This window comes from Mustela putorius, unplaced genomic scaffold (assembly GCF_011764305.1).
Source record: "Mustela putorius furo isolate JIRA1106 unplaced genomic scaffold, ASM1176430v1.1 tig00003834_pilon_pilon_pilon, whole genome shotgun sequence".
NCBI lineage: Eukaryota > Metazoa > Chordata > Mammalia > Carnivora > Mustelidae > Mustela > Mustela putorius.
Window position 1 is genome coordinate 24289305 of NW_025421987.1, and position 21237 is coordinate 24310541.

General features: G+C 35.2%; 1 protein-coding gene across 6 annotated transcripts in view; it reads left to right on the forward strand.

Annotated features, from left to right (window-relative positions):
- ARL6 (ADP ribosylation factor like GTPase 6) overlaps nt 1-17164 on the forward strand; it is a 42227-nt gene extending 25063 nt beyond the window's left edge. The window contains exons 6-9 of one of the 6 annotated variants that reach the window (XR_200865.3): nt 2184-2313; nt 6063-6118; nt 13819-14013; nt 16941-17164. Coding sequence is in view for 5 of the 6 variants with exons in the window: in XM_045088247.1 (XP_044944182.1) it covers nt 2184-2313; nt 6063-6118; nt 6245-6257; nt 9888-9969 (281 nt within the window). In the remaining variant the exon portion in view is untranslated. Of the gene's footprint in view, nt 1-2183; nt 2314-6062; nt 6119-6244; nt 6258-9887; nt 11192-13818; nt 16808-16940 lie in introns of those variants that run through there. The other 5 variants (XM_045088247.1, XM_045088246.1, XM_004773007.3 and 2 more) reach the window with 5 other exon arrangements.
- The last annotated feature ends 4073 nt before the right edge of the window (nt 17165-21237 follow it).

Here is a 21237-nt window from a genome sequence, read left to right on the forward strand (position 1 = left end):
AACACAGAAACCAGAATCCTAAAAGATTGATGAATTTGACTACATAAAAAGTTTTTAATTACAAAACAAACCATGAGCAGTCAAAGGCAAATGACAAGCAAGTGGGTTATTTGCAGTTCATATCAGAGCTACAGGACTTTTTTCCTTATTACTTATGGTGTTCCTACAAATCCTAAGAAAATAAAAACTTAGGGGTACCTGGGTGGCTCGGTCAGTTAAGCGGCTGCCCTTGGCTCTGTTCAGGATCCCAGGGTCCTGGATCAGGCTCTCTGCTCAGCAGGAAGCCTGCTTCTCCCTCTCCCTGTGCTTGTCACTTCCCCTGCTTGTGTTTCCTTTTCTTGTCAAATAAATAAAATTTTAAAGAGAGAGAGAGAGAGAGACTTAATTGGAAAATGGAGAGTGGCACTTGAGTGGTTTAGTCAGTTAAAAGTAGGTCCTGATCCCAGGGTCCTTGGATGGATCCTGGAGTCAGGTTCCCAGCTCAGAGGGAAGTCCTCTTCTCTCTCTCTGCCTCTCAGCCCCATTCATGCTTTCCTTCTCATTCTCTCTCAAAAAAATAAAATCTTTAAAAAAAAAAAAAATGGGAAAAAGCTTGGGTAAGATAGTTCATTAAAAAAAGAAATAGAACCATCTTTTGAATATATACAAAAATTCTTGACCTTTTTCAAAACAAAGTAAACATTCTGATAATACTTTTTACCTATCCACAATCATAAAAAGGTCAATAGGTTTGATAACATTCTTGGCAAGGGTACTGGAAATGTTCATTCTTACACATTATTGTTGATACATAAATTGATACATTTTTAAAGGAAGGCCTTGCAGTAATCACTACAAAATAGCAATTTACGTATCTTTTTTTTTTTTTAAGATTTTTATTTATTTATTTAACTGATATCACAAGTAGGCAGAGAGGCAGGCAGAGAGAGAGGAAGGGAAGCAGGCTCCCTGCTGAGCAGAGAGCCCGATGTGGGGCTTGATCCCAGGACCCTGAGATCATGACCTGAACCGAAGACAGGGGCTTAACCCACTGAGCCACCTAGGTGCAATTTACATATCCTTTAACTAGCAACTCTACTTCCCAAATTTACCCTACCAGACATACTGCCCATGTACAAAATTTACGGTGTACACTTTTATTCATTTCAGCATTTTTTATAGTTTTAAATATTGGCAACAATACAAGTATATCTCACTGGGTACTGATTAAACAAATTATGGTACATAGTACTAACAGGCAGAATATTCTACAACTGTTAAAATAGTGAAGAAACTGCTCTTTATGTACTGGTATGGGACAAGCTCCAAAATATGAAAGTAAGTGAAAAGCAGGAGATATCAAACTGAATAGTCTGCTATTATTTGTATAAAGAATAATATATAATAAGTGTTTGAAAATATTTCTAAAAAGATGCCAGGTGATAGGTGATATACGTTAACACTTTTAGAGAGAACTAGTAGATGGCCTGGAACAGGTAGGAGGGAAATTCTTTTACTGTATACCATTTTGTGTCATCTGAATTTTGAACTATTTAAATGAATTAACTCTTCAAAACAATGAAAAATTTTTCCAGAGTTATAACAAACTAAAATATCTTGTTAAAATATCTAGTTTGTCACTTCTAACAAGTGTCTAAATTTAAAATCAAGATCTAGTTTGTCTCCCTTCTCCTTTCATTTTGAAGTTTGACAGAAAAAACAAAACTAAATATTTGATCCCTTTGTAGATACTTCTCAGTAACTGCTTACTGAGCCCCAACTCCCACCACACTCATCTTTGTTTTAAAGCTCCAACCAGAGGGCAGGTGTCGTCTTTTTTTTTTTTTTTTTTTTTTTTTTTTTTTTTTTTTGTCAGAGTGAAACAGCAGAGCTGCTCCCTGAACAGGGAGCCAGATGAGGGAATTTGTCCCAGGACCCTGGGATCATGACCTGAGCCAAAGTCAGACACTTAACAGACTGAGCCACCCAGGCATCCCAGGGGGTGGATAGTCTTAAGAAAAAGTATTTTGTTAATTCTCCTGTCATTCAGATACATTCTTAACAGTATATGTCTTTAAATGTTTGTGTATATGTGGTACAGAAAGAAGTGGTTGGAAAATAGTTTTAGTGAATTTCAATTTGAAGAATTTAGGGAAATGACCAAAAAGCTGAAAGGGTGATGATAGTCTTACTTTGTCTTTTAGATATTAAGCACCGCCGAATACCAATCTTATTTTTTGCAAACAAAATGGATCTTAGAGATGCAGTGACGTCTGTAAAAGTGTCTCAGCTGCTGTGTTTAGAGAACATCAAAGATAAACCATGGCATATTTGGTAATGTTTTATACTTACTCTTCATTACAGCATTCTAAAAAAAATCTCCGAGCTTCAGTTCTTTGCTAAGCTTATGTGTAAGACACCTAACATGATAGGATGTAAGCCAAGGATTTAGTTGTATTAGAATTGTAGCAGTGCAGGTATTCATGAATATATTACTGTTAAAATTTTTTCCAATCTTGGCCTGCTTGGCTGGCTCAGTCAGAGCATGCAGCTATGGACCCCAGAGTTGCGAGTTTCAGCCCCACAGTGGGTGTAAAGTTTACTTAAATAAATAAATCTTAAAAAAAAAGAACAAAAAAAAATTCAAATCTTTCTGAGGATATGAAATAGAAACAACTCTTTAAAAGATCTAGCCAACTTACCCAGTTTCAAGCCCACTAAATTCCTTCTGCATATTGAATCCAGCAACCACAGTCCCATCTCAGGACTTTTGCACTTGTTAGTCCCTTTGTCTGAATCAGTCTCCAAAGTGATTTTCCTGGCTTGCTGTTGTACTTCCTTCAGGAAACCTCTCCTCATAACCCTCCAAAATATTATACCTTACCCCCCTGTCTCTCGTTTTTTTATATGCTTTGCTTTATATTTCTCTTGCCATGTCCTCTTTGGGTTTTGCTTGCTTTATAGTCTGTCTTCCTATACTACTGCATTAGTACCATGAGAGCTGGCATTTTATCAGTTTCGTTCACTCCTTAACCTCTAGAATGATAATAGTACGGGGTACTTATCATGTACACAACAAACACTGGTGTATATGATTATATAGAAATGTAAATATTAATTTCATTTGGATATACTAATACAGTTGAACTCTTCAGTGTTTAGCATCTGAAATTATTATACATGTTTATTTGGAAAGCAGTGTCTTATGGATATATTTAACTCTGGTGTGCCTTTCTGCCAAAATATTCCAATAAGGATAACCAGAAGTTATATATTAGATAGTATTTTAGTGCCTACCTTATATTAATTTAAACTTCTTTCTATCCACCCACTTACTCCCTCTGCTACAAGATGTCCTTCTCTTGCCAGTTCTCCCTTTTTTAAAAGGTAATTATGGAGAAAGCCCTAACAAAGAGGCAGAAAAGTATACTACCCCTAGAAGAGAAACAGAATACGGAACAAGGAGATTCTAGAGCTCAAAAAAGAACTTTTAGGTGAGAGCCTTAGAAAGCCCTTGAAAAGCCTCAGTACTCAGGGCCACCAGCTCCTTTACCCAGGAGTGAAACCCTATATACCTATCTTGAGTAAAATCCTCCTTACTTTGGAATCAGAAGAGTCAGTTTTATGAAATGTCTTTTGATTTAGAATTGTGGTTCTGTGATACTTGGTTGGTAAAGAAAGGAGGGATTTTAGGTAGAGAAGTATCTTAAGGTGAACCTTTGTATTTCTCTCTAAATCATACCTAAATTAGTAATGCTCAAAGTAGACTAGTTTTTAATTTTTGCATTGTACTAAATTGATAGAAAGTACATTAAAAGCCATAGGTCTAATTAATAGTAAAAGATGCAGTCCTATTTTTAATTTTGAAATAGAAATTAATTTTGCAAGTGGAAAAAAATCTCTTTCTACTTAAAATCATCAGCAGTTGGATTTTAACAGATTTCTTTATTCAGTTGTGACATCTAAATACTTCTCAGTGAGAGAAAAGGTAATGTCCTCATGCTATAAGGATGTGTAGTATTACATTGCCAGGTTCCTATGTTTTCTGTATAACTTATAGAAGAATGCCAAGTATTTCTTTGAAAGTTGTTTATAATTTTGACTATTCAAATAGTATCTCACTAATTTCTAGTGTTTCATTTGTTAAGCTTGTTTTTTTAATTTTTTGTTATTTTTTAAAGCATGTATAAAATTGAAAATACACTTATTTTTCTTTTCCAGTTTTAGGAATAAAGGTAACACTCGGTGTGCATATAAAATATTCTCTTTTTTTTAAGATTTTTATTTATTTGATAGACAGAGATCACAAGTAGGCGGAGAGGCAGGCAGAGAGAGAGGAGGAAGCAGGCTCCTTGCTGAGCAGAGAGCCCTATGTGGGGCTTGATCCCAGGACCCTGGGATCATGACCTGAGCCGAAGGCGGAGGCTTCAACCCACTGAGCCACGCAGGTGCCCCCATATAAAATATTCTATCTCTCTTGCCTTAAGTGCAAGTAAATTTACTGGACAATAAAGATTATAGAGAAATGAATACTTTTGTGCTTTATTTTTAATCATTGTACTAAATATATAGCCAACTCTGATTTTTAGGCTCTGATTTTGTTAATAGTTTTTTTAAAAAAGTTTTTGACAAAGTCCCTGGCACAATATGTATATACATATTTGCTTATTTACTCTCTTATGAGGGCAACAGGTAACAAATCAGATAAATAGATACATAAAATATCAGCTGGAAGGATGAAGAAGAGTAGAGTAGGACAATAAGAGAAAGAATGAGAGGTGCTCCCTCTGTGAAATCTAACTGAAGTCAGAGAGAAATTCATGCAAAAGTTTGGAGGAATAGCTTGCCCGACAGAGAGGCCAGACAAGTGAAAAGGCTCCTAGATGAGAATGTACCTTATGTGTTCCAGGAATAGCAAACAGTGCAGGCTGGCTTGAGGAGGGAGATCTAGGGGGAAGTTGTAGGAGATGAGGCCATTGAGAAATAGCCATAGGCCATATCACACAGGTCCTAGTAGGACATGGTAAAGACTTTGGCATTTATACTAGTTACAGGTCTGATGATGTATTCAAAGGGAAAAGTAGAATTCAAACATTTGGGAATTAGGAAAAGATGCAGGGTTTTTAGTATGGCACTAATGCCACCAGTAAAGGGAACAAGTTTTTCCATTTTATTACTTGTTTGGTTGAGACCTTAGTCTTGCTTGGGACTATAAGTGTGTGATAAAAATCAATACATTGATCTTTCTTGATTTAAGCATTGCAGTTACTAATGTTTTGCTGCTGATATGGATAATCTATAATTTACTTTGAATAATTATATATCACATGCTGTTGATTTCTGTCTTTCTATTTTAAAATAATTTTATGATAAGTCATATTCATAATCTAATTCCTTGAGAGTAATTTGTTTTGATTAGAATCAAATTAATTATTCAGGTAACTATGTACACACTTAAAGGAGCCCTAATCATTGAGAAAATCCAATTATTTATACTAATTGCTATCAGTCTATGTCTTTGAAAGACATTTGATAGTATAAAAATCCTCTGCATTTTATTATTTTAGTTTATTCAACACCATTTTATAGATGCTACAAATAAAGGCAGACAGTTGAATAGCCTGTCCAGGCTCCTGAAGCCATTAGATATAAGGATATGATTGAAATCTGAGATTTTTTTTTTTATTCTCCCAGTTTACCAAAGTTATAATTACAGGTTTATACCTTATAGATATAAAATTCCATTTCAAATAAAGTCACTCCGTCGTGTGCCTAAATTACAACCTAAGTCAAGCATTTCTAATGGATAAATGTTATTGAGCCACTGGAGCTGGGCAAAGTAGAATAATAACTTTTTAGTGATAACACTTTTCCAAATGTCTATTATAAATCATGAATAAATTTCTCATGTCTTTTCTGAGCACTCAGACTTTTTCCTGTTTATATTCAGTTTCAGCACTTACCAGTTTTGCTCAAATATAGGTTATTAGACTATAATAATTTGCCATATAGCAAAATTGTAATTATTATTATGGTTTTATGAAGTAATGAAATGGATATGTTTCTTACGGATTTTATTTCAGTGCTAGTGATGCCATAAAAGGAGAAGGATTGCAAGAAGGTGTAGACTGGCTTCAAGGTACATCACAAAATACCGTGCATCTTCAGCCTTTATTCCCATTCTATTCATATTTTTCTTTCCCTTTTTACATTTCATTTTTACTATATCATTGCCTTTCTTATTTCCGTTTATTTCTGCTGTCAGAAAAAACAATCGAGTAAGTATCCAATACCTTACTACATGTATTTTGTTGTTGTTGTTTGTTTTGTTACTTGGTTTTTGGTTTATTTTCTTGTTTTTTGGGGTTTTTGTTTTGTTTTGTTTTTTTGGACAGGACAGGACCAATGGGCAGAAAAGACCTATACTGGGGTTGTGAGAAGCAATTGATTATATACTGTGAGGTGGGGAGAAATAGGGGAAATGGGAGGTTTTAGAAAGAACTTTTATATGCTAAAGAGGACCTACAAGATAAGGGAGGCCTTGCCTTTGTCCTGTTAAGGTTGTTTCTCCCTCTAGCAAGGCTTTAAAGTTAAGATAGTTAGGAGCTTCCTGGAAGAATGTGTCACATAGCCTATGGAGGAGTGTGGTGGAGGGCAGATGGCAGGGTGTCTGCTTCTGCTTTGTCTTAAGCAAGCCTTCTGCTCTATCATCATTTTCCCCATGAACAGTTTTGATCCTTAAATATGTTGAAGATGGAAGGTCTCATCTTCTTTAAGTTCTTCCTGCTGAATGGGGTGTGGAGATGTCCCTACCTATGGGTCAGTATTGGTCAGTTATGGAACAGATAAAGGAGATACAAAAGGGGGAGGCAGCTGAATCCAATGTGGTCAACATATATGAACCTCCATGAGTAGAAAGGATCATCTCATGGAGGTTCATGTCAGCTGGAAGTTAGGCAGCGAAGTTGACACTAGGCAGGGTGACACCAGAAATGGCAGAATAAGATTAATATTATAATGAGAAAGAAAAATCAGAATAAAAGAGCTTTGATAGTTGACCTTTGATAATTTTCCTCTAGTTCAGGACTGTAAAGCAATCACTAAAGGAAAGAGAGATCATTTAAAGTGCTAATTTGAGTATCCATTCATTTAGAAACCCAGATTTATTTTTGTGGTAATCTGGAATATATAAACAGCATTTTGTTTTTTATTTTAGCACAAGTTTCACCTTAATGTAGCAGTGAAAACATCTAATGCCATTCTATATTGTAAAACTGGTTCATGCATATGTGTTACTTCAGTATTTAATGGAGAAATGCTATTGTGAGTGTCCTTTAGGGCTTTGACCATGTACTAATTAAGAGCTTCCATGTGCAAAACATCCTCCAGTCTCAAAGAGGGAACAAAGATGGATGCTAGGTGGTCATACCAATGTAACACAAAATGTGTCCACTGTTGTTTTAAAATTGGAAGATTCGCTGGGTTGGTAATAATTTTAATAATGTGTCTGTGCATTCAGGGGAAACCCAAAGTAAGGCAACCTATCCAGCCTGGGACACAAGTTAGAAATACATAGTCAATGGGTTTTGTTAGGGCCTAGTCATATAATTTTGGGCATCCTTTAACTGGTGTTAAGATATCAAGAGCTATTCAGTTTTAGAGGGCCAACTTTTGAATTTGTTGGTGACTGCCATGTCAGGCTTAAAGATGGTCACTGTATGCTTGGCTAAAGTCTCTACTTGTAATTTTACATTAATAGAGGTAGTTCCTAGACAAATATTACTAAGGAATAAAAAACCATTAAGAAGCCCTCTTTCTTTGAGGTCCAGCCTTAACAGTATCCTAATTACAAGGAATCACTGTCAAGTGAGAGACTTGTCTCAAGAGATTAGGGCAAGTACATCCCCGAGTGCATCATCCAGTCCAATCATAGAGAAAGTGGGGTCATCCATTATCTCCACAAGTCTGTAATTAACCTCATGGAGTGGGCTCCAGCTTTTAAAAAAGTTTTCATTTTCCTTAAATAAGGAAATTGGTCAAGATAACATTTGAGTTATACAGTTGTTCGGGGATTAATCCCATTTTCCAGTTGTTTAAATAATAATGTGCACATGGAGGTCCTCATATTATTCCCACAGCATAACAAGCAATAAGATTATCTGTATATGAGCTGTTGTATAGTAAATATGTAAAAACTATATCTCTGCAATTTACCTCAAGTTGTCTAGCTTAAGCAAACAACATTTAAGAACAATCAAAACTAGGATTTAAGATCTGTAGAGGTGGGTTATTGACACATAATTTTTCTCTCTAAAATAACCCTCATTTCCAGAGATAGCCAAATCAAGATGAATTTGTCTGCAAAACAAGTCCAATTTTAATAAACTTGGCCAAATTATTTACATAAGTAGCCTCTCCTGGCCAGAAGCCAAGTCAAGTACTTGCCATCAGACATGCCTGCAATTCCTGTAGGTTTAGGCGGATTCCTCTTCACAAGGTGCCCAATATATCCTGAGGTTCCTGTACTTCCCAGAAGTGACATTCTTTGCTCACCTGGTGATGCTGCTGGGAACTCTGAAAGCAAGGTATTTCCAAAGGGCTTTATGCGCCATGTTCTGTGAAGTCAGCCTTAGTTCCTCAAAGCCGTTTGGTCATATCTGAGTCTAGGTCTGTCTCTCAAATATGATATTCCAGTCAAAGCCTTGATAAAATAACCAATGTTTCCAATGGTGTCCTGTTACAAGAACAGAAATAATAATAAAAAAAATTAAAGCGTTTAACTTTTTTATCTACCTGAATCCTCCAGAATTCAAAAGGTCCCAGTAAATATTCTTTCTTCCATGGCAATCATAGTAAATTACATAAGTTTGGTAAGACTCTGTTCTTCTTGTAACAGGCTACATTTACTTCTATTACATTTTTCTGAAGGGTTTATTTAAATAAATAATTTGCATCTTTACAATCAATATACATGGCAACTCTAGAAAATTTAAATTTATGGCAACAAATTTCTGTCAGATCTAGTGACAGAAGCACATTTGAATTTTGGGACAAATTCCAGGCCTTAACTGTCAATAATTAAAAATAAGTTTGAATGGCATATATCTCCTAAGAATCATGCTGAACTCTGTATAGTTCCATTTATACATGTTTACACAAATTTTAACACTCATTTAGTATTGTAGATACCAGTGTTCTACTGATGTTTTGTATATTTCAGTTTTGTTATCTAAAATAGCTATCATTGATTGGTATAGTATTTTACCATTATCAAGGAATAAATTAAGATGTATCATTTCCTCTAAGATTACATTGTTTATAACCATAGGAATGGATTCAAACAGTGACCCACACAGAGCCATAGATGTGAAAGAAACCAAGTCCTGTGGGTTCTTTTATTACAGGACATGAGTCAGGCTGAAAAATGTCCATTTGTGAGCAGAACTGGGGATCATTCCTATCAAGAATCTCCCAGCCCTGAACAAGGATAAATAACAAAATATTATTAATTCTACTTGTAGTCTTGTGGCTATAAGTTTAATTTCTTCTACACTGACCTTTTAATGCTAGTTATATATGTAATTTTGCGTTCTCTTATGCATATCCTGGTGAATCTAAGAATAGCCTGCTTGACCATGCATAAAGAGACATACTATCTCTTTGGTTCAGAGTATTAAATGTATAACTGATAAATATTTTTATGTGTTATGTGTGGTATTTTCATAAACTGCACAGACTGGTTTTTTTTGTTGTTTTTGTGTAGACATCATGACATTTACCGTTAAACTATAAAGAATGTTATAGTCATACTTTACAATTAAGTAAAACATAATTGAGAACCTTTAATGGTGATAAAGAACTGTTTTACACTTCTGATGCTTTTATGGGACTTATTCTCCATAAAAAAGGTTAAGGAGCAATGTTCTACAGAAGATCAGAAGCATATGTTCAGCCTTGATTTATTTTCCCAGTCCCTGTTGCTCACAGTGAAGATATAGCATGGATAAAACCCTACTGTTGCTCATAAAAATATAGTACCTACTGAAAATAGGTTGATAAATTGTAGTTCTCGCTTCCTTTTTTTGTTGGTATATTTTGTCTGTAATAACATGGCCACTAGGTGTCAGTAACGATCTAACATCACAGTTCCACTTGCCAACTCTGTTCTTATTACTAATTTTTGTGTCTTTGATTTGTCTGATTTATTATCTTTGTATCTTACTTCCCCTTTTGTAAGGAGGATACACTATTGGAAATATTTTTGAGCCTTTGTGTTACCATATTTTATGTAACTTTTAGAGCAGTTTTCCGTGAACTGTTTCCCTATCTTATGTAGGGAATATAGAATAGCAATAAAAAATATTTGAGCTTTTGAGTCTAGCAGATTTATTCTACTACTTTCTATTAACAATTGTATGTTATTTTCTTTTGAAGATAATCTTCATCACCTATACAAATAAAAAATAAGAAGTCAGAAATTATATGGATTAAATAAAACACTGTGTTAAAGTGTCTCAGATAAGAAAAAAAACCAGTAAATGTTAAATTCACCTTCTACCTAAGTGCTCTCTATTTAGGAGAGGAGGAAACTTAGTACATAGATGTTATCAGCTTGGTTTTGAATAGGAGATCCTTTGTTCATCTTTCCTATGTAATAAATAGTTTACATTTTGATTCTCCAGACTGTCTCTCTGGATTTAAAAAGAGGTAAAAACTCATTTTGCAAATTAGGTAGCAGTAAATATAGGAGACTAATCCATGCCTGTAACTTAATTTATTAGCCACTGATTTTTATGTAAATTTAGCTATGAAAGATATTCTGAATTTGTATCTCTTCATTTTGCTTCCAGAATTATGAAATTTCCTAGTATGATAAACAAGAAAGTCTCTGGTTCGTTTTGGACCAGTTTAATCTTACTATTTTAATGTTGAAAATTTTTGAGTAAAATATTAAATGACATATATTATGTCATGATCCCCTTCTCTTTTGAAAGGATTTTCAATAATTACCTATATCTTATAACCCAAAGACAAGAACTCCTGGGTAGACTATGAAATGTCTTTTAAAACTACCAAGGACTACACAGAAACCATTGCAGAGGCATAAGTTGTTTTCTAGCTCTGAAACTTTCAAATGAGATTTATTTTAAAGATTTTATTTATTTATTTGACAGACAGAGATCACAAGTAGGCAGAGAAGCAGACAGAGAGGAGTGGGGGAAGCAGACTCCCTGCCAAGCAGAGAGCCCAATGCGGGGCTCGATCCCAGAACCCTGGGACCATGACCTAAGCTGAAGGCAGAGGCTTTAACCCACTGAGCCACCCAGGCACCCCTCAAATGAGATATTTATGAAAAGAAATATTTCCACATGACTAGTGAAACATACTAATTTTATCACTTTATCGGGGAAAAGTTAATGTTTCCAAGATTTTAAAGTAAGACTTTTATATGCATATGGGCATTCCAATCGAAGATAAAGGACTGAACACACGCTTGGTTTCATCCTCTTCTCAAATCTAACTTAAAGGGGGGAGCCTTTGGTTTAAAGACATAACCCTACAGGGACAAAAAAAAAAAAATGACAAAAATGGCAACCAAATTTTAAAAGCTGGATGTCTGATGAATGTTGGATGATTTAAGAGACCTGAGGACGGTGAATTCTAAACTAGCACTGAGGAAAGCTGGAAAGCATCCTACTTTACATTGCAGATCCTCTCAAAGTCTCAGATATTGATGAAAGGTGGAAAGAAGGATGAGATGGGGCTGAAAAGATAAGAGAGTTAAACTTTCTTGCCCCCAAGAAAGATTGGAGATTCATTCTTGGAGAGAGAGTATCTCCAGTCTGGGGAATACCAAGCACAACTGTGTGTGGCAGTGCTGATCTGAAAATGAAGAATAACTGAAAGTTTTTATACCACATAGTGTAATCATCTTCCACCTTTTCCTACGTCTCCAAGAAGACACTGTCAGTAGGCAGGATATAGAAAATCATCTTTGAGGAATCAGACCAGCGAGAGAAAAGATCTAAAGCTATTAACAACAAAGATTCCTGAGAAAATGGTGTAGCTAGCTACACTAGAATAAAGATCATATTTTATAGGCCTCACATACATATTGAAATTTTGGTCAGCTTTATAGTGTTCATTCATACTTATGAGAAGATGGCAAAGGATCATCAGGTATTTGAAGACCAAAACATTAAAAATAAGGGAACATCAACATACCAAAAAAGTGGGTTATAGAGGAAGTAGTATTTATTTAGGGAGAATATTAAAAAAACAACAACAACAAAACAAACTATTGGGGTATTCTCAAAGAGATAAGAAAAGGTATTACTTTCATGAATATGACCAGGGATACTACTTGGAAAGGACAAATGGGGGGGGGGATGTTCTTAGAAAATAATAGAACAGAAGAAATTGAAAACTCAATAAAAAGATAAAGGCATTCTCTCAAGAAAGTAGAGCAAAAAGGTAAAATTGGAAAGAAAAGAAAGAGGGGGCCCAATATCCAAATAATACAAATTTTAGAATGAGCGAAGAGAAAATAGAAGGGAAAAAATTTACCAAGTAAATCACCAAACAGTATTTTCCAGAACTGAATGATGGATTTAGTTGAAAGGCTTCTTGAGAGCCCAGTGCAATGAATGAAAACATTCCCACACCAGGGCTCACCATTATTTAATTTCAACACTGAAGACAATGGAAGATTTTACAGGCTTCCTGGAAAGAAAATAGTTTCATGTTAAGGATAAGGGAGCAGAAATAGCATTATATTTCTAATCAACATTTGGAAGCTGTAAGATAATTGGGCCGTGGAAAAGTCCAAGAAGAAAATAATGGAATTATATGCGCAGGCAGTGCCAGTTTATTGTGACTGTAGAAATTAAACATCTTCAGCCATGCACAGTCTCAAGAATGTACTTTCTATACCTTTTACTAAAGTAGCCATTGGGAGGTATACTCTTAAAAGACAAGGGAATAAACCAAGAGGTGAAAATAAGAGACCACGAAACAGGAAAACCAGCATAAGAGCCTGTGTGAAGGATCCTCAGGATGATCATGAAAGATCATGAAATCCTAGAATGGTAATGAGAGATCCCTTATGAAGATGGCTGGGCAAACATAGAGAACAACTGGTCCACATTAGAGAGTTTTGGAAGAAACTCTAATGGAGAGTTCTTCAAGAAAGTGGAATTCATAGGCTATGTAATGTGTTTCATAGTAATAAAGGTTTAAACAGTGTGAGACTAGTGGCAATGAATTAGTGTCAAGTATCTTGAAAAACTAAGACAAGACTAGAGAATAAGGCACACTTACTAAAACAGGGAAAACAAAATGTAGAAGAAAGGAAGAATAACAGGGAGGGAGATACAACCTGTCTCAGTTGTGAGTAGCATGTAGATTCATCACATGACTAGATTACTGTGGTAGAAGAATAGGAGTGCTGGATGCATAGTGGTTGCAGGACAGCACAGTGAGAACTGAAGCCTCATACTACATTGAAGGAACTGATATTTCAAAAAGTAATTTTTTTAAAAAGTGTATTACTTAGAGATACAGAGGTAAATCTCCGAAAAGGTGTTAGAAATGGTTGCCTAAGAAAGAGGAGATGAGCCAAGGGATTGCTATTTTTCATAAAAGCCTTGGAGAACTAGGTGGCTCTTAACTGTGTGCATGTACAATGACAGAATCAAAAGCTACAATGTGTTTGTGCTTTAAACAAACAGTTGTGTGCATAGGCTTCCACAGTGTTTTTATAGATTTTTCTTGGATTACTTTAGAAAATGGATTTTGCCTGTGGAGACTGATAATTTTTTGTTTGGTTTTTGTTATCAGATCAGATCCAGGCTGTGAAGACATGAAAAGATAGCATTTGGAAACCTCAACAGTTTTCAATTCAAGGAATGTATCTTAAGGCACACTGAATACTTCATATTTTTTAAAAGATGTTTGTGCATCTAGGAATACTTCATAATCTTCTGCTTGCATTTATGGACTCTGAATGAACTTTTTAAGAACATAGGACTTCAGGTATGCTAATCTGACCATTAATTTTATTAAAACTAAATCATTCCTCAGAAGGGCTCCTTCTCCAGAATTATCAACTTCTTAGTAAAAGTCTACATTTGATTGTAATTAGAATGTTTAAACTGAGAGCTATAAGCCACCTCAATATCTCATCATGATTTATAGTATGTTTAATGCATCTTTTTCAAATTGTCTTACAAAGTTTAGTTTATGGTATGACTTTGCAGTATGATTGTGTTTGGAAAAAGAACTTTAAATATTTATAAGGGACTATGGGTAATTAATATATACATAAAATTTTTACTATATGTCACTATCAATAAACAATATACAATGTACTAACTAGTGTACTTTGTTTGCACTGAAAAGAATAATGCTGTGTTAATGTAATATTTAGTGTTTTACTGTCAAGCATTTGTAAGTTTTCTGAGACCAAATTAAGCTGAATTTATTTATCCCATGAATGTGTATTGAACCTCTCTGTACCTATACTAGTCCGATATTGTCCCAGGCAATGGTGATACAAGGTAAATAAATCAAGACATATTCTTTATCCATAGAGAACTTAAAATTAATGAGGGTGATTTTGAGAACCTTTTCAAACATAGTATCATTTTATTTTTGGCTACATGACTATCTTGGATTTTAAGATTAAGAGGTATGCAAATGAACTAATGATTCTTAAATAATTACTTTAACTGACTTCTTATTTCTTTAAAATGCCTCCAATTACTATGGCACTTTCTTAAAATAAATTGTGACTCACCAAACTGTATTTTTCCTGAGCATAAACTGATAAAAAAAATGTTGTTTAGAATTTTAGACACATCTCAGGTATCTTCTCTATGCAAATTGTGTTAGTTCTCAAAACTTAATTAGAGACCACTTAAAATTGTGATCTCTGAGTAGAAGCTTTCATTTTAAATTAACCACTAGAAAACAGTATATAGAGCAAGGGTGTCAATCCTGAAAAACACTACATATAAAGAACAACTGTAATATACATGTGGAAAACATCTTACCATGTCCTTAGCTGTGAAAATGATAAAAACAGGAGGCAAGGGGCACCTGGGTGGCTCAGTCAGTTGAGCTACTGCCTTCAGCTCCTGCCCTTTTCTCTCAAATACACAAAATATTTAAAGAAAATAAAAATTAAAAAGGAGGCAAAAGATAAGTGAGTAATACTAGGTACATTACTGTAACTGTGGTACTGGTTGTATATGCCATAGAGATTTGAATTGAAATAGTTTTAAAAGTAAAGTTCTGTAATTCAGTTTCTCTTAGGCCAAAAATCCCAGTGGTTTGGAATCTGATAAATTAAAAGTTATCCAGAATATTTGAATAGTCCAGCATTTTAGCCAGCTTACAGGCCTCTGTTTTGATGAGGATACAAAGTGAGATTCTCATTAATCTAGAGTTGCCTCAAATATAAAAGGGACCTGAAAACACTGAATGTAGTTTAACAAAATACTTATATTCTGTTGTTCTGGAGGATAGGAGAATAGTTTAGGAGGATGAGTATATTAGAGTTCAAATCCTTATCCACCAGAACGATTGTAATACTTCAATAATAATAGCTATCACCATATGAACAATATATAATAGCTATCACAATAATAATAATAGCTATCACTATATGAACACTATATTTTGAGCTAGATATTACTACACATACTGGATTTTGCATTATTTAATTGTCGCAATAACCTTGTGTGGTAGGTAAGTTTTATTATTTCATAGACAAGGAAACAGAGACCTGAAAAAATTACTTGCTAAATGGCACTAGTAAATGCTGGTGCTATGATTTGGAACCAAACCATCTGTTTAAGATAGATGAATTCAAGAGACAAGAGTATTACAGATAATAGAAATACAGAGCTATCTGCCACAAGGATAGCGAAAAGGATTGAAAAGGCTCTCATTGGGGTGGGAGACCAGGATGGGGGTGGGAAAGTCAGAGAAAAGTGACTACTATTTTGTTTTTGATTGTTTCTTCTTTTAAGTCTCTGAATACTTCAGATTTTCAACTCTGGGTATAAATGAGTAATAAAAATACTTTTTAAAACTACACTGATACTAAATTAATGAGTACTGCACAAACTGCTGTAACTCATACCTGTGCAAATATTTAGAAGAGAGAAAAGTACTTTTTCCTTAGTTTCCATGATCTCCAAATCTAGTTTATGCTCTATTAACATCTATTCTACTGTACATTTTCATGTGAAGATTATGTAGAAGCACATTGGACTATAGGATGCCATAAAAGTGTGGATAAGCTGAGGTTATTACATTTGTATTTAACATGGTATACAATTAAAATTTATTTCATTAAAACTCAAGCAAGTGTTTTTTCATGTTTAGACATCACTCTGTTGCAATTTTAATTCATTAAGTTCTATATTTCAATATAAACACTTCATAAAATATTCAAAACTTACTGTATGTATTGTACTTAAGTATTTATATGTGGCCCTATTCAGCCCATGCCTTGTAAATCACGAAAGAGTTCAGTTTTATATAAATTTGTTTTTCATTTATAGGTTGTCTGCTAAAAACTGTGAATTATTTTTTGATTGCTTAAGTTTTTTTTTTTCTTTAGAATTCTTGGCATAACACGTTGTGATTTCCATAAATATATGCAGTTACTCTTGGGAATACTTAAGGCAGATACCTCCTACATGTAACTGTGGTGTGTTAAAATGCTGTAGCATTTTAACTATGAATATTTTCTGCTTTTTGATTATTCTCTTACTTTTTAGATTAAAAATAAATAAAGCAGATTAAATGTTCACTTAAATGGATTTAAAATAGGTTTGTCCATTTCTGTGGCTGGGGGGAAATACTACAGTAATAGAAAATTGGTTATTGTGTTTAATTGAATGTTTTAGGTAACTTAGTTATTATATTCATAGTGAATCTTTCTCATTAAGGATGCTTCTGCTGGGATTTACAAGTGACTTCCTCGGGACCATTACTGACTCTTCCTTCTGATCACTCAATTTTAATGCCACACTTGGAGTTTCATCAATGTACAGTGCTAAACTTTTTCTGGTGATTTAGAGTAAACCAAGAGGGACAAATTAAATCTTTCTCCAAATTTGAAGTCACCAAGTAATGCTACATACAAGTCATAGAGGAATAGTAGGTATTTTGAAAACAAAATTTGGTTAGATATGTAGTAGTAATAATAAGCATTTTTATAGCTTTTAGTTGTGCCAGGAGCTTTCTAAGAACTTTACATATATTAATTCATTTAATCCTCTTGACAACCTTATGAAATAGGTGTTCTCATCTCTGTTACATAGATCAGGTGTCAGCAAACTACCAATCTGGTTCTGTATAGCCCTCGAACTAATAATTTTATATTTTTAAAGGATTAATTAAGAAAAAAAGAGCAATAGATACTGTAATGTGGTCTGTAATGCATAAAACTATTTATACTCTGGGGCTTTACATAAAAATGGTTGACCCCTGTTACAGTGCAAATAAGCAGGACTCTGGATTTTGAGTCTAGACAATCCGGCTCCAGAATGTATGTTCTTAACCTCTATGAGGTTTGTCAAAAAGCTAAATATTTTCTAAAATGGAATAGAACAATTTTTAAGTCACTTCTTTCTTAAATAATTATATTAAGTATGAAAAATTAGATTCAGATGCCTACAAAGTAATGCTCTTTGAAATCTTTTTTTCTCCCCTGGTAAAACTGATGTCCTCGCCTTCTGAAGTGTTTTTCCTTCCTTTTCTTTAAATGAGTAGCAACACATTGGGCAGATTCTGAAACATCAGACATGTTAAATTTTAAAGAATTATTTATTTATTAGAGAGAGTGCATATATTGTGGGGAAGGGGCGAAGGGAAAGGGAGAGACAGTCCTAAGTGGACTCCATGCTGAGCATGGAGGCTGATGTGGAGTTCAGTCTTATCATGCTGAGATCACGACCTGAGCCAAAACCAAGAGTCGGACACAACCCCCTGAGCCATCCAGGCACCCCTGCACACATTAATATTTTAAAGTATAATCACACACACAGGTTATCCCTAAGCACATGCTTTGACTTTCCAGATTTCCCTATTACTTTTACCGGTATATTTTGACATAAATGATAAGTAGTATTGATAGTCTTGAAATACATATGGTAAAATTTGGGAACATTTATGATTCAGTTTGTAGATATGTGTTTTTTTAAAAAGATTTATGTATTTTTAGTGAGAGCACAAGATGGGGGAGGGGCAGATGGAGGGAGAAAATCTCAAGCCGACTCCCCACCAAGCAGGGAGCTCCATGTGGGGCTCGATATCTGGACCCATGAAATTATGACCTGAGCTGAAATCAAGAGTTGGAAACTTAACCGACTGAGCCACCCAGGCACCCCGTGGATATGCATTTTAAGTTAAGTGATTACGAGTAACAACTATAGGTAAAAATATGTTCTTGATTATAAACTTCGTGGTTATCCCTCCATCTTCTAAATTTTTGCCATGTGACTGGTGATATAACATATATCCATCCATAAAGTATGAGGCCCTAAGTTAGTCTCTCTCTCTCTCTCTTTCTCATTCTCTTTTGGAAAAGTATATAAATTCTTCCAGGTATTTTATGGAATACCTTAATGTAGTAAACTGAAATGGGTTTATGCGTCTTCCAGTTAAATGAAATCATTAATGTTGGCAGTTAAAGCCAATTGTACATTCAAGCTCTCTCTTAGCCTTAGTGTACTCTGTGTGTGTGTGTGTGTGTGTGTATGCTCACACTTCACTCACCAGTGATCATTAACTTTTTTCCTTGGGCTTTCTTGGGCAGATTCGTAGATCTATCTTGCAAATGTTATTCTTACCATTTTTTAGGGTTTTTAAAAAAATGTTGTTATTTGTTTTTATAACTCTTAAATGTGATATATCTGCTCTTGTCATTTCTGGAAACCTTATTATTTATTTGATAGAGTTTTAATATATTTTTAGATGCTAGATTATTGATGTCTTAAATACTATCTGCTAATTCAGTAAGCTTAATTTATACATTCACAAAATATAACTTACCCTTTTTACATTTAAAACCCCTGTACTATGAATAATTTTATTTATGCATAGCAGGACAAGATTTTTTAAGAACACATCCCAAAACCCTAGGATTTTGAAGAACATAAAAGCCACCCTCAAGTAAGCGTAGTGATAGTCAGTTGATCAAATGTGACCTTGGAAGGGACCGCCTGGGTGGCTCAGTCAGTTGAGCATCCAGCTCTTGTTTCAGCTGAGGTCATGAGGTCAAGCCCTGAATGGGGCTCCGTACTCAGCAGGGAGTCTGCTTGAGATTCACTCTCAATTTCCCTCAGCCCCTACCCCTGTTCGTGGGTGCTCACTTTGTTTCTCCCTCTCTAAAATAAATTATTTTATTTTATTTTTCTAAGAAATCTACCTTGGAAGTTCTAGGTCTGGGTAACTTGGAGTAAGCACACTCCACCATGTCCACCCTTTGAATGCAATGGTAAAACCTGCATAGACCAGCTATTTGAATGCATGGGCAGCTACTTGAGGACTGAGAAGGAAATAGTAGTGGGAAGACTGAAGAAGACTGGAATTTAATGTGCCATGATCCAACAGTGACTATGCCCATTTTTTTCCCCTGTGGTGTCCCCACTACTTTGGCTTAAAGCAGCTTAAAACCCAGAACTAAGCATCTGTGCAGACATAGCTCCAGGAGGAAATTCCAGCTCAGAGTGGGAAAGGAGTTTGCTAACAATCAGCAAAAGTTAAGGAAATACTAATTGTTTTCTACCCCTTGTTGTGCATGAACCCCCCAATCTCAAGTACTCAACAGTAGCAACAGTGGCAGTGGGTAACTGATAGCTAAAATTCTGAAAAGGAGAAACCATCCTCTACAGTGAGTCCTTATGGTCCTAAGAAGTTGTGGCAAATGCTCATTCCTTTTATTCTGTTTTCCAACCACTTGGCCCCAGACAAGAGCACATTCAAGGAAAGAGTATGGCAAAATAAGGTTTGTAAAGCATCAGCTTTCTAGATGGTGGATCAAAAAGGGAGCCCCAGAGAACTGGAAGGTGTAGGGGAGATTGGGAGAAGCAGAAGATCAACAAAGCTACTCCATAAAGTTGTTTGTGGACTTTCAGCCTTAACTTCACTATGGTCTGAGCATAAATGTGTATACTTTGAGACCTGAACTGTAGGATATGGACAACCCAAATTCTAGATTGACCACTTAGGTGGCACATACATGGACTAGATCTGAATAAAACCACAAAGGTTTTTGAAAACAGAAATAACATTGAAACTATAATTGCTATGACGCTGGTTGGAACTTTTGACCTGAATTCAACCAGGTTGAATGCCTTCTAAAACAAAATGGTCAACAGTCTCCACAGAATTTAAAGAATACTCAGACTCATAATATTTGAGATGTCCAGGACACAATGCAAAATTACTAAGTGTGCAAAAGCCAGGAAAACATTCACATGGGAAAAGAAAAAGCAGCTGATGCCAATGCCAATATAATACAGATGTTGGAGTTATCTAACATATTTATCTAACTTTATTTTTACTTTTATTTATTTATTTAACAGAGATCACAAGTAGGCAGAGAGGCAGGCAGAGAGAGAGGAGGAAACAGGCTCCCTGCTGAGCAGAGAGCCCGATGTGGGGCTCCATCCCAGGACCCTGAGATCATGACCTGAGCCGAAGGCAGAGGCTTTAACCCATTGAGTCACCCAGACACTCTATATTTATCTAACTTTAAAATAACTATTATAAAAATGCCCAAAGTAGAGATGAACATTCCTGAAACAAATGGAGAAATATAAAGTCTCAGTATAGAACCAGAAGATGTAACAACAAAGATAAATGAACATTTTAAAAACTGAAACATACAGTAGCTGGAATAAAAACTCCCTGGATAGATTCAATTAAGACATAAAAATGACATGGATTTTGGGGTGCCTGGGTGGCTCAGTGGGTTAAAGCTTCTGCCTTCAGCCCAGATTATGATCCCAGGGTTCTGGGATCAAGCCCCACATTGGGCTTTCTGCTCGGCAGGGAGCCTGCTTCCTCCCTACTCTCTCTGTCTGCCTCTCTGCCTACTTGTGATTTCTGTCAAATTAAAAAAAAAAAAATGACATGGATTTCATTTTGTTGTCTGGCTACTATAGCACGGTCTTTCAATATTCTGTGAAATGTGAGAGTGCACATCCTTGCCTTATTGGCCTTAGGGGAAAAGCTCTC